General features: G+C 44.0%; 1 protein-coding gene across 2 annotated transcripts in view; it reads right to left on the bottom strand.

Moving 5' to 3' along the window:
* LOC126251869 (sialin-like) overlaps positions 1 to 27805 on the bottom strand; it is a 133143-nt gene that overhangs the window by 92762 nt on the left and 12576 nt on the right. Inside the window, exons 2-3 of one of the 2 annotated variants that reach the window (XM_049952556.1) lie at positions 26280 to 26443; positions 7446 to 7611 (exon numbers count right to left, since the gene is read on the bottom strand). In XM_049952556.1, coding sequence (XP_049808513.1) covers positions 7446 to 7530 — 85 coding nt within the window. In that variant the 5' untranslated portion in view covers positions 7531 to 7611; positions 26280 to 26443. The remainder of the gene's footprint in view (positions 1 to 7445; positions 7612 to 26279; positions 26444 to 27805) is intronic. The other variant, XM_049952557.1, reaches the window with a different exon arrangement.

The raw sequence follows: 27805 nt of genomic DNA on the forward strand, positions 1-27805 counted from the left end.
CCCTAAAGTTTGAAAAAAAAACAAAAAACACAGTATTCAGTCCTTTACAAGAAATAGGGTGATACCAACAATTGATGTGGCACAAGAGCAAGAGTAAGTAATTAGGGCCCAATGCTCCAGATTTTTAGGTGTATGTGTTAATGAATACTTGAAGGAGCATATTACTGAGTTCTACAACAATTAAGTTCAGCTACTTTTACTCTTCGTATAACTGCTGATCTTGGAAACAAACGAATCAACCTGCAGACTTACTTTGCATATTTCCACTCAGTAATGTCTTATGGAATAATCTGCTGCGGTAACTAATCACTTAGAAAGTACTGATTGCCCGAAAGTGAGCAGGAAGAATAATATGTGGTGTTCATCCACGGACATCACATAGCCCCCTCTTCAAGAAACTAGGTATTTATATTGCACCATCACAGTACATATATTCGCTAATGAATTTTGTCGTAAATAATCTGTCACAATTTGAGAACAGTGATATCCATGTCTACAATGCGAGGGAAAAATTACCTTCCTTCCTCATTGTCAAAGCTGCCAGTGGCTCAGAAAGGAGTTCAATATGAAGCAACAAAAGTATTTGATTATTTTCCCAATAACACAAAATTTCTGGCAGGTAGCAAAGCAACCCCTTCCATTTCAATAACGAATTTCTACTTAATAACTGACAACAAGTTTGGTACTTTGTTTTTAAGTGTAGTTGCCTGGCCAAGACTGAAATAACATGTGTTCATTCAAAAATGGTTCAAATGGCTCTGAGCACTATGGGACTCAACTGCTGAGGTCATTAGTCCCCTAGAACTTAGAACTAGTTAAACCTAACTAACCTAAGGACATCACAAACATCCATGCCCGAGGCAGGATTCGAACCTGCGACCGTAGCGGCCTCGCGGTTCCAGGCTGCAGCGCCTTTAACCGCACGGCCACTTCGGCCGGCATGTGTTCATTAATGTTAACACTAATCACGTATACATATCTTATATCTTATAAACTGACCTGTTCCATATCACTTCTATGAAAGAATTGTTCAAATGACCTATGAAACGTGTAACTAACTAACATATCTGAGTGTTCATGTAGATCCAACATGACTAAAGGAGGATGTGTCACTTTGACAAAAATGAAATAAACTAGATTCTTCCAGTAGATGTCACTAATTCAGATTACCTATTTGTTTGGGTATCTGACTGCTTAGTGTAGTATTTTATCCAACATGTGTCTCTACAGTTATGGATATGGTCATGTCCATTTTGGAACATCGTACCGTTTAAAATTAAAAGTGGAATATTAGGTACCTGAAACTTCCTGGCAGATTAAAACTGTGTGCCGGACCGAGACTCGAACTCGGGACCTTTGCCTTCTGTGAAGTTTGGAAGGTAGGAGACGAACTACTGGCGGAATTAAAGCTGTGAGGACGGGGAGTGAGTCGTGCTTGGGTAGCTCAGTTGGTAGAGCACTTGTTCGCGAAAGGCAAAGGCCCCGAGTTCGAGTCTCGGTCCGGCTCACAGTTTTAATATACCAGGAAGTTTCATATCAGCGCACACTCCGCTGTAGAGTGAAAATTTCATTCTATTAGCTACCTGCTTAGGAAGTTATTTTTAGCATGCTCGTTTTGTAACAATTTAGATAATGGAAATATCATTGGAGCATTTAGTATGAGAGTCCAAATCATGTTTTAGGCATCAGTTTCGACAGGTGCGTGCGGGCGTGTGTGTGTGTCAAAATAACAGTGCAACATTTGACCTAAGCGTTGTATTGTTGCGTTATAGATCTATTTTTCAGACATTTTAGGTTGAAGTAACATTGTCACACTTTACAAGCATTAAAGAACAATGTAGATGCAGAAAATATTTTATTTGAGGGTCTGTTGTGTCTTCCACCAAGTATGGTACAGAGACCAAACTATGGACATTCACAAGCTCTGTTAAGCCTGTAAGTTTATGACATATTTTACATGTAAAAATTCTGTAAGTTACACCTGTTATGCAATTTTTGGGAAATACTTTTGAACATGACGCAAAAATTTTCGATCGTTCAGAGATTTTTGAGCACAGCCAAGACAACTGTTGTGGGGCTACAGTGTGATTTTGTTTATTTTAATAGCCACCCAAATACTGCACTCTGATTTGCTGAAGATGGGAGGGAGGGGAGAGGATAGCAGGCAGAGGGGTGGGTATAGTTTGTTACATAATGATGATGGCATCATTGATAAGGGTGATGTGATTTGTCACATGTTAGATAAGGGGTACATTGTCAACTAACACATGGAATTGGGTACGTGATAAGAATATGATGACCTTCAGCAGACAGTTGAAAGTCAATGTGAGTAGTTTCTAAGTAGATTTACTACTCCTATCACTTGTAAATTATGTGGTTTTGTCCGCCTGGCTAGCCGAGCGGTCTACCGCGCTGCTTGCTGAGCGGGAAGGCGTGCCGCCGCCCGGCACGAATCCGCCCGGCGGATTAGTGTCGAGGTCCTGTGTGCCGGCCAGCCTGCGGATGGTTTTTAAGGCGGTTTTCCATCTACCTCGGCGAATGCGGGCTGGTTCCCGTTATTCTTAGCAAAAGAGAGTGCAATATTTCGCAAAATTTACTGAAAATATATGACACAGCAGTAGACGAAGGCGAAAACATTGACACACAAATTATTATGCCTATAAAGGAATACGAGTACTGTTTGGCAAAAATTATTAAAATGTTTGCGCCATGCGTACATGGGTCCTTTAGCGATAGAGGATAGAAACAGCTTCAATCAGAATCTGCCACTTCACCCATGGAAGCTACTATCCCGAGAATGTAATATCACTTATGCAAAGAAGCACTTTTATCTTTCGCTGTATCCGTAGTAGCATTAATTGTAGGCTTACTTTTCTACACCACGACAAACGTATAGGACATGGTGATGGAAAACCTCAAAATAGATCCATGTCGGTTACAAAACCATTTGAGGATGAAATACGTGCACCGAAACACGTTGTGATATGTTAACACAACATTGTCTCTTGGTCATGGAGAACACATAAGAAAAATTTCAATATCTTATATTAAAATTTAAATCCTTCGTGACGCTTAGATACAGTTACAATCTCTATACTGAGTATAAAAATTTGTAGTAATTATGAAAGTAATAAACAGTGTTAATGACTAATACTATCAAAGGGTATAAAATTAATCTGAATGATCAACAAAATAGTTTGATTTCAGAGTAGTGGTTGTACCGTATCTAGGAGTCAAAAGCATGTTCAAGGACACGTTAAACCGAAACTTCTTTAATTCTTTAGTACGAGTATTAGGTCTCTCGTAATCTATCTCACCAGACCACACAGAACCAGTCTACTTTTTTAAACATTGTACAGTTTTATAGATGTTTTATAAACCTGGAGCTCAGCAGCGTGCACTAAACTCAAAAACTTTATTTTTGGCAACTAGAAGTCGTCATCGGCTGCGTAAAACATATTTTTGAAATTTTATTCTGCCGGACAAGTATCGCGACACACGTCCATCCTCAGAGACCAGGTGTAAAAATCGTTGCCTTGTATAAACAATCTCTAAGATTCACTGTTTGTGAAAATTGCGACACCTGGAAGGAAACGTCTGAATCACTAGAATCGGAGAATGTGTAGGGCAGTGAAACCATGATACGTAATTAAGATTGCAGAGAGATGGCGTTCACGTAGGATAAGAAGCGTCCTCTATTATGTTATCGGACAGGTCAGTGTTACGCCACGCTCAATCGGTGCGGAAGCGTCCAGCGAAGTGGAAACGTGCAAGCAAGTGACGGAATATCTCATCAACGTCAAGGGCCGCAATATCAGCATGTCAGTTAGTTCGAACAGGGAAGGTTGATTGCACTCAGGGAAACAGGTTTTTCGTACCGTGACATTGTGGCTCGCACAGAGCATGCTGCTATGACAGTGAAGCTTGTATAGAACCAGTGGATAGAACAGGAAAGTCAAACATCAATGAACGGGTACTGGAACACACATTGCGATCACAGCACAGGATGACTGCCATCTTGTGTGCATAGCTGAAACCCACAGAGTTGCTTTGTGCACAGTGTCAGCTTGACGTTGGAGCACTGCAACAGGTGTCGACATGTTTGCTTCGAAGGTTTGAAACCACCTGCTGAGGGCTGTACTGGTGGGACGCATCGTACTGTGTCGGTTTCCACTGACCAAAAACCACCAATATCTCAAATTGCAGTGGACGCTTGGACGCCGTCACTGGCGTACTGAATGGCGAAGTGTAGTGTTTTCTGACGAGTCCCGCTTACGTCTGTCCTACAATAATGGCCCTGTACTTGTTGGACATCACCTTGGTGAACGCAGTCGGACAGACTGCATTGTTGAGTGGTATAGCGGTCGAAGGTCTAATATGATGTTTTGTTTCGCCATTAGCTGTTACTTGCGATCCCACGTCCTACGTATCGAGGACAGTATGCATAGCAACAGCTACATCAGGAAGGTTTTAGACCCTGAGGCACTGCCCCTCCTGCAGGTATCTCCACATTCCATATTTTAGATGGAAAATGTCCATCCACATATGGCGAGGAATATGCAAGCCTTCTTCGAAGAAAGAGGTACCGCTGTTATCCTAGCCTGCTCGTTTGCCTGGCACCTCACCCATGGAACATGTATGGTATATGCTTGTTCTGGTCCTCCAGTAACCACCGTCGGTGCTTTGTGGACGCTCCCACAAATCGTGTCGTAATGTGATCCCCATAGCATAGCCAGGCCCTCTTTGATTCCATGCCACGGCGTCTTAGTATCTCTGATAACGGCACATGGCAGCTTCACAGCATACTGGATTCGCACGGTCAAAGCGCGTGTACACTGATTAGCCAGAACATTAATACCACGTACCTAATACCCTGTATGTCCACCTTTGGCATGGATAACAGTGGCGACGCATATTGGCATGGAAGCAATGAGGCCTTAGTAGGTCGCTGGAGGGAGTTGGCACCACATCTTCAAACACATGTCACCTAATTCCTGTAAATTCCGACGAGGGGTGGGCGATGAGCTCTGACACAACGTTCAATCACATCCTAGACGTGTTCGATCGGGTTCAGATCTGGCCAGCTGGGGAGCCAGCACACCAACTGGAACTCGCCATTGTGTTCCTCGAAACATTCCATCACACTCCTGGCCTTGGACATAGTGCATTGTCTTGTTGAAAAGTTCCACTGCCATCGGGAACAAGATCGTCATGAAGGGGTTTACATGGTCTGCAACCAGTGTACGATACTCCTTGACTTGCACAAGCTCCACTGGACCTATGGATGCCCACGTGAATGTTCCCCAGAGCATAATGCAGCCGCCGCCAGCTTGTCTCCGTTACATAGCATAGGTGTCAGGGAGCTGTTCCCCTGGAAGACGACGGAGTCGCGCCTCACATCGGCATGATGAAGAAGGTAATGGGATTCATCAGACGATGCAACGTTCTGCCATTGCGGCAGCGTCCAGTGCCGATGGTCACGTGCGAAGTTCAATGGTAGTTGCCGATGTCGTGGTGTTATCATTAGCACATGCATGGGTCGGCTGCTGCGGAGGCCCATCAATAGGAGTTCATATGGTTCAAATGGCTCTGAGCACTATGGGACTGAACTTCTCAGGTCACCAGTCCCCTAGAACTTAGAACTACTGAAACCTAACTAACCTAAGGACATCACACACATCCATGCCCGAGGGAGGATTCGAACCTGCGACCGTAGAGGTATCGCAGTTCCAGACTGTAGCGCCTAGAACCGCTCGGCCACTCTGGCACTGTGTGCTCAGACATTCTTGTACTCTACCCAGTATTAAAGGCTGATGTTAGTTCCACCACATTCGCCGCCTGTCCTGTTGTATCAGTCTGTCCAGCCTACGACGTCCGACATCTGTAATGAGGCGTGGCTGCCTAACCCCGCGACATCTGGTCGTGATTTCACTTTGGTTTCGCCAGTGTTTAAGACACTCACCACAGTACTCCTCGAACACCCGAAAAGTCGTACAGTTTCCTGAAGGCTCATGCCAAGCCTCCGGCCATCACAATCTGGCCTAGTCAAACGTGAACAGATCTCGCGCCTTGTACACACAGACAGCACACTCAGTGATACTGTATACTCAGTGCGTGTGCCCGATTAGCAGTCACTCCACGCCAGGTGAGCTGCTGTCACCTGGACGGGTTTATATCGATAGTAGGACGGTAGTCATAATGTTTTGGCAGCTCAGTGTACAGATCTGAGCCGCGCGGAGTGGCCTTGCGGTTAGAGGCCCAATGTCACCGATTGCGCGGCCCCTCCCGCCGGAGGATAGAGTCCTCCCTCGGGCATGGATGTATGTGTGTGTTGCTCTTAACATAAGTTACTTTAAGTAGTGTGTAAGTCTAGGGACCGATGACCTCAGCAGTTTGGTCCCTTAGGAATTCGCACACATTTATAGTTCTGTAATTCTGGTCGTTTGTATAAATTTCATTGTAATCACATGTTTTAATCTTGGTTTTCCCATTTTCACCAACCATAATGTAAAATCGATTGTGTATACTGCCATATACGTGTGTACCATCGTCTGTAGGGTGTTTCTTAGAGTCTGTTCCGATGAAGTAACAATTTCCACAGTATGCCTCTAATATGTAAAGTCATATGGCGCGACGGGCAGGTTCAGCCACCTAACCAGAAAGGCTTTACGATTCCTTCCCGCGCAATGGTACCTTTCCTTTGCGGAGTGTGATTTTTGGGTGTTTAAGTGTATCACGTAAGTTTCGGTGACTGTAATGTGTGTGTGTGTGTGTGTGTGTAGTGCAGCGTCCTGCTCATGTTGGATGATGATGAGAGAAGGGAGAGGGTGAAATCCGGTACCGGCACATCTCACTTCTCTCGAATAGCACCAAGGAGGCCACCGAACTTAACTCCCCATATGACGGACGGATCATAATCAACAGCGTTACATGCCCTCGTTCCATCAGTCAGCGCGGAGACGTTTGGGACTGAATCCAGGACATTGGTGCAAAGACTAATGATCAGCGACTCTGCAGCACCATCCCTCCTGCCAACAGCTCGTGACGTAACCAGGCGCTTATCCATCCAAGCAGTGGCTATGCCCGACGTCTCTTAACTCGATGATATGACGAAAACAGGTATATTCAACGAAGCAGGGCCTTGGCTAGTGTGCCTCTGAAGATGGGCATGTGTCCCGGCACTTGCCTGACAGGAAAAACTTTTGAAGTCGTAAAATGCAGCGACTGACAGCCTTTAGTCATCAAAAATGAAGTTATACCTTGCAGCCACAGTATGTTCCTTATTTAACAACCCATCAGTTGTCTGACCACGTTTCGAACCGCTGCCTGTAACACTCACAATGTGTACGCCAAGCCGGCAGTAAATTTTCTACATAACCAGACGCACATATTCTTCCCCTCGTAATTGAAATAAAAATTTAAGTTGTTGTTCCACTCAAGCTTACCTGTAGTATCAATGAGATCCAGCTCGGCTTCTGTCAGCCCTCCGTGGCCTTTCTCTTCATTTCCTGGTTCCCTTGCTGCTCCCATCTTTCAGGTTGAGTAGCAAAGTACAGCAGTCCGCTCTTCAAACGGTCGCAGTGGGTAGCACGAATGCACACTGGCTGCAGCCTTCAACAAAAGACAGCAGTCTTATTTTTAATATCAAACGCCAAGCTGCCCACCGCATCCACACTCGCGCAGATACTGTGTGAGACAGACCCCCTTGCCGTCACGGCCCGTCACGTTTTATACCCGCGACACTTTCGAAACTATGGACCGCGCTGTGATTATTTCGTAACCGAACAAATGCATTCCTGATCCTCTGGACACAAAAGACGATTTAAGTCCACCGCCTCATCATACAATTAGCAATACCGGCTGGGCGAAGATAAACGGATCAAAAGTGATTTACAACAGCTTTATGCGGGACTTAGCGGTACTATCTGAGGGATGAAGCGCGGGAAGGCGGCGTTGGTACGATGAAAAATTCACGCCCACGATTTTGCTATCGCGAAAGTATTCCTTGAAAGATACCAACGCCGCTACTAACGTCATCCAGATACGCTACCGACAAGAAAAATCACAGTTTGCTCTTTAGAATTGTGATTTACATCCTGAAACTGTTGTCTGTACAACATCAGACTACGTACTAAAAGGCCGAACACCATATGTAGATCAATTTTTTTAAACGCCTAAGTGTTTAAATAGACATAACCTCTGACAATTGTGACTTACAACAGTCACAGGTGTGTAGAAACAGTCATAAATCTGAGGTAGCACATTATTATTATTATTATTATTGTGTGCCCACTGGTACCCTTTCCATCAAACCTGTGCCCCCTAAGATGATTTACGGAGACATAAAACTGGATGATAGCACAGAGGTTTGAGTTCCTTCTATCCACCATAAAAATACGGAGTATTAAAACAATCATCTCGCTAATAAAGTCTTGGTGTAAGAGAAGGTATTACTTATTTCTGTCACATACAATGACTAAAAATGCTCCTGTTGAAGCAGTAGATGCCATATTTTTGGCATTTGTTCCTGACAAAGGCTAGCCTTTATCAAACTAAAGATGGCGCGTTCCACAAATGACCAACTGTTTTACATTTAGACGAAGTAGAAATATTTCCAGCGCATAACAGAATCAGCGCAACGCAACACAATCAGTTTCAAACTACGCTGCAGACACACAGTCGACAACTTAGAGGACTCGCCTTGCTTACGCACGATTTGACATTCTTGTTGGTTTGTTTTACTGTGGTAATGCCGACCTGTTACGTGATATAAAGAAAACCAAATCATATCTTTTTGTTCCGATTTGCTGTATAACCTAGACCACAAGATAGTCGTGAATATTCTTAGCGTTCGCTATGCGTGCTATTTTCTCTTAATATGTCGACTGCCGTTGGGTTTTGCGTCAAGTTATTTTTGATGCTGTGACAACTATTTGTCTTACCATCCGTGATAAGGCCTAGGCTGTAAATATGCATACTATTGTATTTCTTAGCTTACTGTGTGACATTTTACTTTAAATAAAGATTGGTACTCATAAATACTAGGCGGTTCCTCATCTAAAAGAATTTTATAGCATTTTATATAAAAAATACAAAAAACAGACGAGTTTTGATTCAACGGAGCTTTTGATTGTACACTGTCTATTTCTGATCTTTTTAATGAATTTACATGTTCCCTTGTAAATCTGTGGAGTTTTATGCCTAACAAACATGTACACATGGTGAAACTTCCTGGCAGATTAAAACTGTGTGCCCGACCGAGACTCGAACTCGGGACCTTTGCCTTTCGCGGGCAAGTGCTCTACCAACTGAGCTACCGAAGCACGACTCAGGCCCGGTACTCACAGCTTTACTTCTGCCAGTACCTCATCTCCTACCTTCCAAGCTTTACAGAAGCTCTCCTGCGAACCTTGCAGAACTAGCACTCCTGAAAGAAAGGATATTGCGGAGACATGGCTTAGCCACAGCCTGGGGGATGTTTCCAGAATGAGATTTTCACTCTGCAGCGGAGTGTGCGCTGATATGAAACTTCCTGGCAGATTAAAACTGTGTGCCCGACCGAGACTCGAACTCGGGACCTTTGCCTTTCGCGGGCAAGTGCTCTACCAACTGAGCTACCGAAGCACGACTCACGCCCGGTACTCACAGCTTTACTTCTGCCAGTACCTCGTCTCCTACCTTCCAAACTTTACAGAAGCTCTCCTGCGAACCTTGCATGTACACATGGTTTTAGTCTATGTGCTGGATGTACACAAAGATTTTATTTAACGCTACTACATTTATTTTTAAGCTCACGCAGTATTGTGATTACCCGTCACTTCCTGTACACTTGCTTTGTACACCCTTATATACTAAATGTATATTCTTTTATTATGTAGGGGCCTGAAGATGACAAAATAAATTGCCGAAACTGGTTGCTTTCAGAATAAAATGAAAGATCGTAAATTATACGGCTGTAGGTTAAGTTTATTGACATTGAAAACTACTTACCAGCCGATGACCCCTGGCCGTGTTGGACCAATAGAGATTAATTCTATCGAAAGGACACGTGAAATTTAGAGTTAAAAAATAATAATTTTCTTTGTAACGGGAAACAAACCAATGCCTTCTGTTGACAGTGGGCTGACTCCACCTACACAGTTAAAAACGAAATTGCACATGTCTGGAGAAACACGTGGGAAAATGACGACTCTGAGGAGGTACACGCGGTATAAGGAATAACAGTGGTCCTGTCACACTTCCCTGACGGATCCTGACGATACACTTGTCTTTTATAATGTCAAACCCCAGTCATCCTTTTTTAGCACCTTTCCGTAATTCTTCGCTATATTTTGGGGAGAGTGAACTATTATGCCACCCGCTTCAGAGAAACTAGCGGAAAATTTTTAGACAACATACTTGTATGGAGATAAACAAATTTAAGCTCATGCAGAGAGCCAACCATGCACAGTTACTAACCGTGCACAGGCAGATGGGTATAAAACTCCGTTTATTTATGTAACTTCGACTAATTACTTGTAGATTACGTTCATGATTACTTACTAATATTATAATTTTACAGTGTAAATTGCCCTGAAGAATGACCCTATCACAGGCTGAAACCGGTTGGCGGCAAAATAAATAATGTGATTGTGACTGTCATTTTGGATAATTAAACTAGCAGAAAGCCTTCCTCGAACGCTATACAGCTCAATACGGACGATCCACGCGTTATTATTCTCGTGGCTGAAGTCTGTGGAGGAAACGGAGCGAGTTGCGCAATGTCTTGATACAGTACGCCCATTCAAAAGGACGGTGGTTCAACTCCTCGTCTGGACGTCCAGATTTAGTTTCCTTAAATTGCTCAAGACGAGTTCTGGACGATGGTTAGTGACCTCGTTGGGGACGGGACGTTAAACTCTAGTATTTCTTTCTCCTGAAACGAAGAGCAAATGATACCTGTAAACCTTTCACAACATACTGCGTTTACAGCCTCTTGTCCTTCATGCAAGCTGAGCTGTTTCGTACACACTGTGTGTTGTTTTCAGTCACTTGAGCTGTTACTGGAGTAGGGCGTCACCAGCGTTTTAATCATTGCCAAAGATGTTATCTCCACTAAAACACCCCAGTTCGTCAAAAGCAGTTCCACAATTACAGTCAATAGATCGTACTTCGTTACGTTCTATTCTGCTACCAGTTCGGCCACATCCTTCTGTATTAATAATAAGTGAATAAACGGTTTTTATTAGTAACAGTCGAACAGAAAAATTCCATTTCGATCTTAGAATGTGATTTCTGATTCACTGTCCCAACAGCACCAAATCGGTCGACATCTACTCACCAACCACTGCACAGTACTTAGGTGGAACTTCATACCAGTGTTGAAGATCTGTTGTCGTGTTCCGTTCGCGTATTGTGTTAGGGGAAAAAAAGAGACTGTCCACGTGATTCAGTTCGCGCTCTAAGCTCTCTTTTCTTATTCCAATGATCACTACGCTATTACCCCTAGTTGCATACAGGCGTTGATGTAAGTCAACGGGGACAGTCGAAAATGTGTGCCGCGACTGGAACTCGAACCCGGGATCTCCTGCTTTCATCTACCCATCTTTTTTTTATCTCATTTTGTTTGATATTATTCGTTGAGTTTGTTCGAGGCGGACGTCCGATGACACCCTTGTACTTTCTTCGTTGATCCATTCACTCAGTTTTTTTGTTACAGAGTGTAGCTAACCTTCCGACCGAACACGCTGAGTTACTGTGCCGGCATCCATCTGAGCCACCGAGGACACAGAGAATAGTGCGACTGCAGGGACTTATCTCCGGCACGCCTCCCGTGAGAACCACATTCCCAACTTATTGTCCCGCATTATATACATAGTGCCCCCGCCCACTATACTCATTACTTGCGGCTATATCGCCAATTCCCATAAGAGTTCGGGCACTGTTTGTGCATCCGCACACCAGAAGATGGTCAGATGGATAGAGGGTCTGCCATGTAAGCAGGAGAACCCGGGTTCGAGTCCCGGTTGGGGCACACATTTTCAACTGTCCCCGTTGACTTATGTCAACGCCTTATGCAGCTATGGGTATTCATTTCATTGTAATTTCATTCTAACGAGCTGCATGGTCACCGATGGTATCTGTTCTTTTGCACATGTATGAAAGAACAAATACCATTTTCATATAGTTAAGGCTCACCGGCCATTTGACCATCTTCTTCTGTACGGATGCAGTGCCCGAACTCTTACGGGAATCAGCGATAAAGCCGCTAGTAATGAGTATAATGGGCAGGGGCACTGTGCATATAGTGCGGGACAGTAAGCTGGGAATGTGGGTCTCTCGGGAGGTGTGCCAGAGATAAATCCCTGCAGTCGCACTATTGGGCAGGTGCACTATGCATATAGTGCGGGACAGTAAGCTGGGAATGGGGGTCTTTCGGGAGGTGTGCCAGAGATAAATCCCTGCAGTCGCACTATTGGGCAGGTGCACTATGCATATAGTGCGGGACAGTAAGCCGGGAATGTGGGTCTTTCGGGAGGTGTGCCAGAGATAAATCCCTGCAGTCGCACTATTGGGCAGGTGCACTATGCATATAGTGCGGGACAGTAAGCCGGGAATGTGGGTCTTTCACGAGGTGTGCCAGAGATAAATCCCTGCAGTCGCACTATTGGGCAGGTGCACTATGCATATAGTGCGGGACAGTAAGCTGGGAATGTGGGTCTTTCGGGGGTGTGCCAGAGATAAATCCCTGCAGTCCCACTATTGGGTAGGTGCACTATGCATATAGTGCGGGACAGTAAGCTGGGAATGTGGGTCTTTCTGGAGGTGTGCCAGAGATAAATCCCTGCAGTCGCACTATTGGGCAGGTGCACTATGCATATAGTGCGGGACAGTAAGCTGGGAATGTAGGTCTTTCGGGAGGTGTGCCAGAGATAAATCCCTGCAGTCGCACTATTGGGCAGGTGCACTATGCATATAGTGCGGGACAGTAAACTGGGAATGAGGGTCTTTCGGGAGGTGTGCCAGAGATAAATCCCTGCAGTCGCACTATTGGGCAGGTGCACTATGCATGTAGTGCAGGACAAAAAACTGGGAATGTGGGTCTTTCGGGAGGTGTGCCAGAGATAAATCCCTGCAGTCGCACTATTGGGCAGGTGCACTATGCATATAGTGCGGGACAGTATGAGAGGCACCCACGTACCTTACTCATACTGTGGCATCAAGCAGTCAGGCCTGCAAGATGAGTGGTCAGCCAAGCGAGTGGATTCTTTCTTAATTTATCGAGTAACATGAACTCTAGTACTCACACTTAGTTACAAGTTATCCTCCTATATGATTACTACGCAACGGAAACGCATATCTGACTATCAGTGATTTACAGAACTCTGACTGTACACTACGCACTGGCAATACCACATTTTCTTTTTGTCTTTTATTTAACGGCTTTTATTAACACGTGGCCATCGCACTGATAATGAGTGGCGCACACATTATAAATTTGGGACATTATGATAACATACAATTCGAAGGAAAAGGCCGCCAATCTTTTTCTTTTCACTATCTTATTTATTCCTAAACACACAAATTCTATAACCTACAACAATATCACATGAGAAATTCCGCCCAGTGGGCATGGCTTTACATTAGTGAATCTCTATATTATGGTCTCGTAATTTATTTAAGGCTACAGTGCACTTTCTGGATAGGATGGTGGATCTTTTATTATATCTCACGCTTCGACTCTCACAATCATCATCACGAAACTTTCCTCCAGACCGAGCGGTACAGAAGGAACAAGCATAACCCACAAATCTTTTGAAACTACCTTGCTACTCCCCCATGCAAACGACGCATACCCAAATTACATGACATACACCACACAACAATATGAAATACTACACAAAGAATGGTTACAACATTATCACTTTCAGCTTTCCCACTTCAATCAATATTTATCCCAGTTTCACACGACACTGCCCCACTTTGTAATTCTACTTTCCTACTGTGAACTCTAGAGATAAATGCACGTCTTCCTGTGCAATGCAAGCCAAGTGGCGTTGCTGGATAGACGGCCGACTCACCTTGATTCTCTCTCAGAGTTTAAATCTAGCGTCACACGGAATCATATCATGCAGTTTAATATTAAGCACACACGCGAGTCCTCAACTGATACCATGGACGAGTACTTCTCTTTATCCTTTGTCTCATACACAGATTGAGACTCACACAGTACTCACCACGTGGAAGTACTCGTCTCTAATTTCAAGTCCTGCACACGTAATTTCTTAAATATTTCAACTTATTGTACACACGCTAGTAATTCAGCTTAACTTAAGCACACGGAAGTATCTCAACTTATAACTACACGTGGTTTCATTGTGACCGTTGGTCACTTCCGAAGATTATTACAATCCCCTTAATATTACCTGCCTGACATTTAATTCTCCCCACAAAAGTTCCTGAGAAAGAGAAATTATTAATTCAAACTACTCTTAAATATTCCACATGCATACCATGCCTCCAGTCTTTCGTCATTACTGAGCACAACTAAAACAGGTCTTAACAGCAGAAGATCCAGCGGCAGAGTGCTGAAATATGGCCGTTCTCTAAGTCCTCTCCCATCTCTGTCGAGGTGGGGGAAACACCTTGGTACCCTATTGGTCAGCCACATTTCAGGCATCAAAGCTCTGGTAAATTTCATCTCTTTGGTCCCATCAAAGGTGGCCAAAGGATCGACTCAAAGATGATCATATATTCACATTCACTATCTGTGGTTAGCAGACGACCATACATTCATTCATTTCACAGATCTCACCAAACTGGATGTAGGGATTTACTTTGTGGGAGTGCACATGCGATCAATTAAATAAATAAATTGTCATTCTTTCCCACACTGGTATCCGGCTTCGCTGTATTAATTGAAATTGAGTTATTTTACAAAAAAAATGTGTTGTTCTGACAAAAATAATGAAGTATTTTGTACCTATTTTCAATGTCGGGTGGTACTGTACCCTTTCAAGTAAGCTGGGAATGTGGGTCTTTCGGGAGGTGTGCCAGAGATAAATCCCTGCAGTCGCACTATTGGGCAGGTGCACTATGCATATAGTGCGGGACAGTAGGCTGGGAATGTGGGTCTTTCGGGAGGTGTGCCAGAGATAAATCCCTGCAGTCGCACTATTGGGCAGGTGCACTATGCATATAGTGCGGGACAGTAGGCTGGGAATGTGGGTCTTTCGGGAGGTGTGCCAGAGATAAATCCCTGCAGTCGCACTATTGGGCAGGTGCACTATGCATATAGTGCGGGACAGTAAGCTGGGAATGTGGGTCTTTCGGGAGGTGTGCCAGAGATAAATCCCTGCAGTCGCACTATTGGGCAGGTGCACTATGCATATAGTGCGGGACAGTAAGCTGGGAATGTGGGTCTTTCGGGAGGTGTGCCAGAGATAAATCCCTGCAGTCGCACTATTGGGTAGGTGCACTATGCATATAGTGCGGGACAGTAAGCTGGGAATGTGGGTCTTTCGGGAGGTGTGCCAGAGTTAAATCCCTGCAGTCGCACTATTGAGCAGGTGCACTATGCATATAGTGCGGGACAGTAAGCTGGGAACGTGGGTCTTTTGGGAGGTGTGCCAAAGATAAATCCCTGCAGTCGCACTATTGGGCAGGTGCACTATGCATATAGTGCGGGACAGTAAACTGGGAATGAGGGTCTTTCGGGAGGCGTGCCAGAGATAAATCCCTGCAGTCGCACTATTGGGCAGGTGCACTATGCATATAGTGCAGGACAAAAAACTGGGAATGTGGGTCTTTCAGGAGGTGTGCCAGAGATAAATCCCTGCAGTCGCACTATTGGGCAGGTGCACTATGCATATAGTGCAGGACAAAAAACTGGGAATGTGGGTCTTTCGGGAGGTATGCCAGAGATAAATCCCTGCAGTTGCACTATTGGGTAGGTGCACTATGCATATAGTGCGGGACAGTAGGCTGGGAATGTGGGTCTTTCGGGAGGTGTGCCAGAGATAAATCCCTGCAGTCGCACTATTGGGTAGGTGCACTATGCATATAGTGCGGGACAATAATCTGATAATGTGGGTCTCTTGGGAGGCGTGGCAGAGATAAATCCCGCAGTCACACAATCCTTTGTGTCCTCGGTGGCTCAGATGGATAAAGCGTCTGCCATGTAAGCAGAAGATCCCGGGCCGAGTTCCGGTCGTGGCACACATTTTCAACTATCCCCGTTGACTTATATCAACGCCTGTATGCAGCTATGGGTATTCATTTCATTGTAATTTCATTCTAACGAGCTGCGTGGTCACCGATGGTATCTTCACATATATCACTATGTTAGATGTACGGTAGCGACAGCTCAGACTTCCTCGAATACGGATTCTCTAACTTCTATGAGAACAATATCATCTTTTTGTCAAACATTCCCAATTAAGATACAGAGGAATTAAAGGTGTTATCTGCCACTGAGCATTGATTTATATTAATGGGGCAAGCTGAAAATTTGTGCAGGACCGGGATTCGAACACGGAACGGGTGCATACCAGACAGATGCGTGGACCACTACGCCATCCAGACGCAGTGGTCGCCAGAAACGCTCGGACTACCCTAGCATGCCTCCCGTCACACTGAAATTCTTGTACTTTTTACATTGTCGAACGCTTTTTCCCGATCTGTAAATCCTGTGAAGGTGCTGTGATTTATCTTCATTCTTGCTTCCATTATCAAATTCAACGTCAGAACTGCACCTCTGGTGCCTTGACCTTTCCTAAAGCCTAACTGATTGTCAACTAACAGATCCTCAATTTTCTTCTCTATTCTTCTGTATATCATTTTTGTCAACAACTTGGATGCTTGAGCTGCTAAGCTGACTGTTCGATAATTCTCGCACTTGTCGGCTCTTGCTGTATTCGGAATTGCGTAGATGTTGTTTTTGTACATTCTTCATACCAATTTGATTAGTCATTAGTCGTTTTGTTGCCAGTTCCCCCAATAATTTTAGACATTCGACGGAATGTTGTCTGTCTCTTCTCCCTTATTTGATCTTATGTCGTTCCAAGCTCTTTTAAATTCTGTTTCTGATACTGGATCCCCTATTTTCTCCCTCTCGTCCACTTTTCCTCATCATGTCACCAGGTTATTCTTCCCCCTAATAGAGGCCTTCAATGTGTTCTTTCACCTACTCTTCTCACCCCTGACTTTAACAGTGGAATTCCTATTACACTCTCAATGATACCACCTTTGCTTTTAATTTCAACGCCGGCCGGGGTGGACGAGCGGTTCTAGGCGCTACAGTCTGGAACCGCGCGACCGCTACGGTTGCAGGTTCGAATCCTGCTTCGGGCATTGACGTGTGTGATGTCCTTAGGTTAGTTAGGTTTAAGTAGTTCTAAGGTCTAGGGGACTGATGACCTCAGATGTTAAGTCCCATAGTGCTCAGAGCCATTTGAACCATTTTTTTTTTTTAATTTCATCGAAGGTAGCTTTGAATTATGTAACAACAAAATTTACAGGAACATAACCACAGCCAACTGTCCACATTACTGATGCATTCTACTGCCGTTTCGCTTGGTGCAAGAATTCGAAGCGGTCACCAATCAGGATTCTCAATGGGCAAGCTTCAATTTTGTGTTTGACAGTTAGTTTAGCAGCTTCACAATCGCACTTGGGAAATGCTATTGTGTCCCATCAAATATATATTCCCAAATTAAGCAAGAATATATATATATATATATATATATATATATATATATATATATATATATATATATATATATATATATATATATATATATATATATATAAAGAAGAGAAATTGATAACGGAGAGTAATAAAATATGCGACAGATGGGCAGAATACTTCCAAAAGTTACTGAACCCAAAAGTAGAAGGGTTAGAACAAGAAGAACTGGTGGAATAAATAACTTATTATGGACCAGAGGTCTTAACACCAGAACCCACACTGGAAGAAGTGATACAAGTCATTAAGACCTTGAAAAATAATAGGACAGCTGGAGAAGATCAGATCCAGGCGGAACTTCTCAAATATGGTGGGGAAGCATTGTGGAAAGCAATACATAAAGTAATACTGAACGTCTGGCAGAAGGTGAGCATGCCTATGGATTGGAAAACGGCTATTATGTGCCTCATACATAAAAAAAGAGATAAATTAAACTGCCAGAATTACGGAAAAATACCCCTCCTAAATACTACATGTAAAATGTTCTCGAAGGTCCTGACTATGAGGCTTACTCCATATGTGTAAGAGAGAATTGGAGACTATCAGAGTGGCTTTAGAAAAAATAAGTCAACAACTGACCAAATACTCACATTACGCGTGCTACTTGGAAAATGTTACGAACATCAAATAAACATCCATTAGCTTTGTATCGATTTTAAACAAACCTATGATAATATCTCAAGAGTGACATTGCGGAATGTGATGGAATAGGCAGGAACACCTAAGAAGCTCGTTAAACTTACTATGATGACCCTTAGTGAAACCAACTGTAAAGTAAAAATACAAGGCGAAATCTCCAGAGAAGTGGAAGTAAAGAAGGGACTGAAACGGGGTGACAATATCTCCTCACTGCTACTCAACCTCTGCCTAGAAAGAGTCATAAGTCAGATAGAGATAAATAGAGGAGGAACCATTTTTAATCGTTCACTACAGTACCTGGCCTACACTAAACACTGCTGTGATGGCTGATGCCTATCAACAACTGGAGAGAGGTGCAAGGGAACTTGGCGTCGTAGTCAAAGTCGAAAAGACCAAATATATGGCAATGACCAACCAACGAAACCTACCAAATCTCAGGATAGCCGACAAGGAGTTTGAAAGAGTGAGAGACTTCAAGTACCTCGGATCGACTATCACACAGACAAATTACATCAGCAGCGAGGTGAAAGCTGGAATAGCAGCAGGCAACAGATGCTACTTTGCCACACTACCCATGCTTAGGAACTCACTTCTATCACGAAAATCTAAAATCCTTATTTACAAAACAATTATAACACCAGTTGTTATGTATGCTGCCGAGACATGGACCATGACTGCAAACGAGGAAAGGATCCTTAGCATTTGGGAGAGAAAGGTTCTGCGTAAAACATACGGCCCAATATACTATCGAGAAGGTTGGTGCATCCGTACGAATGCAGAATTAGAACAACTTTTTGAAGAACCAGACATTGTCACTACCATTAAAATAAGAAGACTGCGATGGGCGGGACCCGTGGTCATAATGGAGGAAGACAGAACATGTAAGAAGATTTTTGATGGCAAGGCTGGAGGCAGGCGACGGAAGGGACGCCCCAGAAAGAGATGGATGGACGGAATTGAAGAAGACATGAAAAAGCTGGGTGTCAGAGGATGGAGACGGAAAGCCATGGACCGGATTGAATGGCAGGATATTGTGATGCAGGCCAAGGCCCTCCAAGGGCTGTAGAGCCGAGTAGTAGTAGTAGTAGTAGTAGAAGTAATACTAGTATGTTACGCATTCACTCGCATAAGGAGGCGATAAGAAATGTTCCCACTGCTCTACAAAGAAATGAATTGGAAGAACGACCGTAATTGTGTCATATCAGTAACTTGTGACTACAGAATTGAAAATCTTTTACGTGTGTATATATTGGTTGCATTTGCGAAACATTATAGGTTTTTAGGTTTTCAAACACGATATGAAGCTCATTTTCTAGTGTTTTTTTGTCCTAATTAAATCTAATTGGATGGAAAAGAAATTTACGGATTAACGTGTCTAAAAGAAATGATCGGTTGTTAGGACACTCATGCTGAGGGAACGTGGGCTTGAATATGAGCGAAAAAATTAGTTTTTTTTACGAGGAGGAGTCTAATAATAACTAAATATTTTTGAATTTTTTTCATTCAACAAATGTGGAACACTAATGTATAATTTTTTGACATTATCTCCCTGTCGTTCGACACACTTCCTCCAGCGCGTAGGAAGTCCGGGGATTCCTTTGAAAAAAGAAAAAAAAACCATTTCGGTCTTGTGCGCAACCACTCGTGCCGCCTACTTTAACTCTTCATCGGAACGAAATTTCTTTCCTCCCATCGTCTATTTGAGTGGTCCCGACATCCGGTAATCACTCGCTGTCAACACCTGCTTCAGATCACCGGAAAAGTTCTTCACAGATGCCAACGTGTAGCTCTTTCAGTTCTGGAGTGAGCTGCCGTGGCACCCATATTGCAGATACTTTCCGAAATTTACGCATTTCATGATTGATGTTATGTGCTAAACCATGACTAATGAGAGAATAAACAATTTCTTCTCACTAAAATGTATAGTTTACTACAATTTGCAATATCTGTTTGGTGTTGAAAGAACTTTAAATAAAACATAGCTTTGGGCCATACTCCATTCAGTTCAGTGACGATGTATGGCAAATTGATTCCTCTCGAGTTCTGGCAGTCAAAATGACAGCACCTTTCCACAGACATTTTCCAAGAAGGCAGCAATTACTCACAGAGGCTATATCCACGTTATCTTAGTCTTTGCTATTGTAAGTTAAGGTTCTATTGTGAACATCTGCCGAGTGTGACTTTGCTTTTCCCGATTTTATTTTTCTGTCTGTGGTGCTCAAAAGGGCAAGAAAGAAGAAATTTAACACCAGACATGAGCAAACATAAAATTCTAGCAGTCACCAGAGACTCCAAGGATGATTTCTCCATGATTCCAAACACAAATCTTCTTAAACACGGGGACTGTGAAGATCATGCAAAAAAATTTGGAAATTTGTCGTAAAGTCTTATGGGACCAAACTGCTGAGGTCATCGGTCCCTAAGCTTACACACTACTTAATCTAACTTAAACTAACTTACGCTAAGAACGACACACACACCCATGCCCGAGGGAGGACTCGAACCTCCGACGGGGGGAGCCACGCGGACAAGACACCGTAGACCGAGCGGCTGCCCCGCGTGGCAAGATCATGCAAGTGTGGTTAATGACAGACCATACGATAATGTTAAAGTGCCGGAACTGGAGCATTTAAGACATTTGCAACACCAAGGGGGAGCATGGCTGACGATGCTATCTAACGACATTAGTAGAAGAAACTTAAGACGGAAAATATATAGCAAGGCCTGATCGCCTTATGTAAGTAAAATAAACAATTTGACATCGTATTATAGACTAGCAACAAGAGGAAGAACATGAGAAGGATTGTCTGGGCACCTTGGTACGCTAAAATTTCTGTAGAACAGAATCTGCCGAACGGACTGTGCCCAAAAGGGGAGATATCACTCTGCAAGTGGACTAGTGATGCTACAGCCATGGAACGTAATAACGGATATTTATTGCCTGACCTATAAGGCAAGCAATAAAATCGGCATATAGGAGTCTTGCAGATTCCAAATTGAGTGATAAATGTCTATCTGGTCGCAAGGTCTTTGTAAGCTGTAAAATTCTGAAAATAGACGGGACTGATGCATAATGTGCTGCAGCGATCGAGTGATTTGCGGGGCGAAAATAGTGTATTATTTTGGCGTCCAGCCAGGGAGTAACATGATAATACACACATGAACAAAAGTTTTGCATTACCTCGGTTCCGAGAGATTCGGAACCTGTAGAGAAAATTGGAATAGAGATAAACATAAACATCATTTCCGCCCTTTTTACTGCTCTTGAAAACCACACTTTGCGTGTTGTACTACCATACAGCGAGACCTTCAGAGGTGGTGGTCCAGATTGCTCTACACACCGGTGCCTCTAATACCCAGTAACACGTCCTCTTGCATTGATGCATGCCTGTATTCGTCGTGGCATACATACTATCCCCAAGTTGATCAAGGCACTGATGGTCCAATTGTCCCACTCCTCAACGGCGATTCGTAGTATATCCCTCAGAGTGGTTGGTGGGTGACGTCGTCGATAAACAGCCGTTTTCAATCTATCCCAGGCATGTTTGATAGGGTTCATGTCTGGAGAACATGTTGGCCACTCTAGTCGAGCAATGTCGTTATCCTGTGCACGATGGGTGCGCGAATTGTCGTCCATGAAGACGAATGCCTCGCCAATACGCTGCCGAAATGGTTGCACTATCGGTCGGAGGTTTGCTTTCACGTATTGTACAGCCGTTCGGCGCCCTCCTTAACCAGCAGCGGCGTACGTCTGCCCCACGAAATGCTATCCCAAAACATCAGGGAACCTCCACCTTGCTGCCCTCGCTGGACAGTCTGTCTAAGGCGTTCAGCATGACTGGGTTGCCTCCAAACAAGTCTCCAACGATTGTCTGGTTGAAGGCATATGCGATATTCATCGGTGAAGAGAACATGATGCCAATCCTGAGCGGTCCATTCGCATGTTATTGTGCCCGTCTGTTTCGCGCTGCATGGTGTCGTGGTTGCAAAGATGGACCTCGTCATAGACGCCGGGAGTGAAGTTCCTCATCACGCAGCCTATTGCGCACAGTTTGAGTCGTAATACGTCGTCCTGTGGCTGCACGAAAAGCATTATTCAACATAGTGGCGCTGCTGTCAGGGTTCATCCGAGTCATAATCCGTAGGTAGTCATTCACTGCAGCAGCAGCCCTTGGGCGGCCTGAGCGAGGCATGTCATCGACATTTTCTGTCTCTCTGTATCTCCTCCATGTCCGAACAACATCGCTTTGGTTCACTCCAAGACGCCTGGACATTTCCCTTGTTGAGAGCCCTTCCTGACACAAAGTAACAATGCGGACGCGATCGAACCGCGGTATTGACCGTCTAGGCATGGTTGAACTACAGACAACACGAACCTTGTACCTCCTTCCTGGTGGATTGACTGGAACTGATCGGCTGTCGGACCCCCTCCGTCTCATAGGCGCTGCTCATGCAGGGCTGTTTACATCTTTGGGCAGGTTTAGTGACATTTCTGAACAATCAAAGGGACTGTGTCTGTGATACAATATCCAGTCAACGTCTATATTCAGGAGTTCTGAGAACCGGGGTGATGCAAAACTTTTTTTGACATGTGGAGGTTGTCAGCAAATGGCCGAAGCACGAGGTCGTGCTGAAAAGTAATGCCTCCGAATTTTTTATTCCCTTCTCAATATTCGGTGAGCTATTACGTGTTACAAACATTACTCGGTCGACTTTCCCGCTTCGCTGATGGAAGTTGCAACCCTCTGCGACCAGAGGGCTCCGTATTGTAGCTTGTAAGTAACATGGCGGTGCGTAAGGTAACTATGTCGGTGCGTGAGAAACAGCGTGCTGTAATCTCAGAAGCCCTTCGTCGACACATGCATCATCCCCTGCTTCAGCATGACAATGCCAGACCACACAGGAGCACTTCGACATCTGCAACAATCCCATTCCTTGTCGTTCCTTGTTTGTCACCAAGAAGGAGTTGTGCGACATAAACGAAAAATGGTTGGCGTGTTTCCACATCTGATGTCTATTCAGATTTCGCGCCAGCTGCATAAGAGTGGAGCTAGCAGCGTCACTATGAGGCTGCAAATCAGATTCGGTTTAAATACACGCTGTAACAGTCACCTTTCAGACTGGACGTGGTGAATTGATGCCAGTCAAGAATTCCTTTAAGGAGACAAACACGCTATTATCAACACCACACTGAGTTTGAACGAGGTTGTGTAACAATATTGCCACTAGAAGTTGGATGTTTGTCCTGAGATATTGCAGAAAGACTTACTAGCAATTAGCTACTGTACAAGATTACTAGTAGTGGTGGTCATGGTGGTCACGGGAGACCATCATGTTCTGCGTATAGTTCTGGTGCATCCTACTGAATCTGCAGCAGCAATATGAGCAGCAGTTGGCACCATAGCGATACAACGAACTGTTACAAATCGGTTACTTCGAGGACAGCTCTGAGCAAGACATCCTGCAGCGTGCATTCCACCACCACCATTTGCGACATCGGTAGTATCTAACGAAATCTCCTTGTGTAAGGTGTCAGGCAAATCCAACACCTTCCATGAAAACCCTGACATGATAATCAAATCCAGTAGTATGTCACATAGCTCCGAATAAATCGTGACATTAAATTAACCAAAGTAATACGAGTAACGAGTGAGCAAATGGAATACCACAGACTAACACAAGAATGCCTAAATTCATGTCATACCTTCCCACCGTGAGACAGACGCAGTTCCGAGGGGAGAAACGAGAACAGAAGCCGAGAGCAGAACCGTGTTAAGCGAGAAGGCCCTACGATAAGGGACGGACACCCACGTCGCCAGCTAACCGCTAGGACCACACCACCCGCAAGTTTTAGCGTGAGACTTTTTCGCGTCTCTGTTACGTTGCAAACTTTAAAAACATTGCCCCACTACGAAAAGTATAATGTTTCTCATTGGATAGACAGAATTTTTGTAGGCGGAGCTTAAGGTTAACATCGAGACCCTGATGAAAACACAGCCAGATAGTTTTTTTAAACCAACTTCGGTAAATTGTAGTAAGGAGAAGTTAGGAGAAGAGTTGCTTCGGAGACGGCGAGGTGAGTGGAGCTGTGCTGCCCGTCGCCCCCTGACGAACACCGACAAGGTAATGAACGCACGCGATGCCGCATAACAGCGCATAAAGCTTCACTCAGAACTACAGAAGTCTCATCTGTTACACCCGCTTTTTGCGTAATACTAGTGTCGATCGTCAATTAAAGCTCATGGTGTTCACATTTGCCATTTGAAGTAAAAATCTGAAACGCGATGATTTATCTGTTATATAGTTATTGAGAAACCACATCAGCCACTGTAATTTACGACAAGTTAGATAAGTAATTAAAGATAATTGAGGGTCACTGTAGACCATTTTGATAGTTTTCTCTTTTGTGAAACTTAATTTAAACCTAGATTATAGATGTGATATGGCATAGGTCATCCTTCGATCCATTGTAGAACTTGGAAACCCATTCAGGGAATATTCGTTCACATTTTTGTTGAACGCAGTTGGTTTTTACCATCCTGTATTAAAACATTTCCTTTTATCAATATTGAAATTTATAAACAATGTTTTGTGAGTAGAATAAAATTTCCAATGGTAAACTTAACTGCTTTTTCGACGTTATTTTACCAGCTAACTAAAAATAGGAAAGCCTTGAACCCATTCCACTAAATTTAGTTAGTATTAAGATTCTTTTACAGGGAGTGCAGCGGAGCTGACGCTGAAATCATTAAGTATTTGGTTATATCATCGCTAGTCTCATTGAACTCTTCTGAATTCTACATGTCATGTGTGGTCTGGCGTCTCCTTACCAGCAACAGGTCCCAGGTTCAAACTAGTCAATTCCCTAAAAAACACGCTCAGAGCGTCGTTGCGCGGAAGTGGTAGGGATACACGATATAGAACAGACACCACGCAGAATGTTAGAATTGGAGCGCAGGTTGGAGGTCTGTTGTGTTTTCTAATGAAAGCTGGTTCCCCCTCGGTGGAGGTCAGTTGCGGACCTGCAACCAACCTGTCTGGATCTGTATTTGCAGCTATGGTCTGGGGGTGACTTCTTATGACTGCAAGAGCACTGTCTTCGTTATCCCACGGAATCTGACTGCAAATCTGTACGTCAATCGGGTGATTCGACTTGTTGAGCAGCCGTTCATGAACAGCATTCCACAGAGTGTTTCCAACAGGATAACGCTCGTCCACATACCGCTATGGTAACCCAACGTGGCCGGCCGAAGTGGCCGTGCGGTTAAAGGCGCTGCAGTCTGGAACCGCAAGACCGCTACGGTCGCAGGTTCGAATCCTGCCTCGGGCATGGATGTTTGTGATGTCCTTAGGTTAGTTAGGTTTAACTAGTTCTAAGTTCTAGGGGACTAATGACCTCAGAAGTTGAGTCCCATAGTGCTCAGAGCCATTTGAACCATTTGAACCCAACGTGCTCTACAGAGTGTCGACATGTTACATTGGTCTGGTAAGTCACAACATCCGTATCGAATCGAGAACATATGGGACATCATCGGACGACAACTCGAACACCATCCACAAACAGCATTAACCGTCACTGCATTGAACGACCAATTGGAACAGGCATGGAACTCCATCCCCCAAACTGACATCCGACACTTTCAAAACTCAATGCATGAGCATTTGCGTGCTTTCATTTAACATTCTGGAGGTTACACCGGTTGTTAATGTACCAGCACTTCAAATTTTCAATGGTTTATCTCGCGCTTACATTAGCCTTTGATCTTGCTATGTTAATCACTCAAATATGTTACCTAGACAAATGTATTCCAGAAATTTCATTACTCTACATTAAATATTTTTTGGCGTTGCGGTTTCTTTTCCAGCAGTGTATTTTTCTCTCGGACGTGCACGATCGTACAGACAAGTTACGCACCTTCAGTCAGGAAATGGGCTTCTTTTCAGCAAGACGAGCAGCCACACGCATTGCAAGACGACGTCTGGAATACAGTGGGCGGTCAGCACGGGGCTGTAGCTGCGGATTCCCTTGAGGAGGCCACAGGAAGAGACGCACCTCCAATGGCGCTCCTAGCGGCGACACTGGACATAAGAGGGCATCACATATTGTTTTCAGAAGAGCTCCAGTTCTGGTACGGTATTACGAAGGGTTTCATCTGTGTGTTCAAGTTCTGACGAGCACGGGTGTTAGCAAATTGCATCCGTCATCGTAGTACAGGCTCAGCAACTGCTGTGATGGTATGGGGTACCTGTGCGTACATAATACAGTCACATCTGTTGTGCATAGCCTTATTTTGGACGTCTTAGTTTTTGACGTCTTAAATCCGGTGGTTAGATCCCATCTTTCAGGCCTCTGCGACATTATATTTCAACAAAACTAATGGTTTCTTGAAAATACTGCAGCGAGTCGTCTTTTGTTTTGTTCTTCAACTTTTTTATTATTTCATTACCGGTTTCGAACCATCTAGCGATTCATCATCAGACTGTACATATTTATTATTTGTCTGCAGTAGTGGGGGAGGACTCGTGTAGCATGATTAGTATCAGTAGGTTGGTTGGTTGGTTGGTTTACAAAACATAAATTATTTACGTTTTGTAAAGCATGTGGATCGTGTTACCTGTGGCTAAGTGTGTGAAGTGCAGTACAATTAACGTCACTGGAAAACATTATTTATGTTTTCCAGAATACTGTGTACACTAACACCCAACCAACGGATACTATATACTAATCACTCTACGCGACTGCTCCTACAAACTGCTGTAGACAATTAATAAATATGTACCATCAGATGATGAATCGCTACACGGTTCGAAACAGGTAATGGAATAACAAAAATAATAGAAGAACAAAACAAGACGCGACTGGTTGCAGTAATTTCAAGAAATCTTTATTCATCACAGTCGCAGTGTTCCCCGTCCAAAATGGATGAAAGTTTTATAACGCAAGATTGCGTGTTGTCCACGCTGTCCCGATTAACCTCGATACAGAATTTGAGGTGAGTAAGAAAAGTAATAAGACTGACAACACTGCGAGCGATCTGGCAAGGCAGTGTTGTTCCTGTGTAGACCGGTATGTTCATCCCTTCCAGCTGTTCAGTCTGTGCTTTAGGTCCATACAGCTATCAACCGATTTTTGAGAGCGCCGTCACTGAGCTTTTGCTTTCGCCGTGTGTTACGAAAACAGAACACCGAAATTTAGATCAACATTATATCATCAAGTTCTGTTTTAAACTTGGGCAATCTGTCAGTGTGACCTTTAAAAACTTGAAACAGGCTTATAGAGAACATCCTTTATCAAGAGGACTAGTTTTTCGCTGCACAAATCATTTTTGGAAGGCCGAGAGCACGTTGAAAGTAAACCTCGCTCAGGCTGACCTTCAACTTCAAAAACCGACGGAAACGTCGAAGTGCACCTGCTCTTGTGATACCAGACCTCCAGAACAA

Source organism: Schistocerca nitens, chromosome 4 (genome assembly GCF_023898315.1).
Source record: "Schistocerca nitens isolate TAMUIC-IGC-003100 chromosome 4, iqSchNite1.1, whole genome shotgun sequence".
Taxonomy (NCBI): domain Eukaryota; kingdom Metazoa; phylum Arthropoda; class Insecta; order Orthoptera; family Acrididae; genus Schistocerca; species Schistocerca nitens.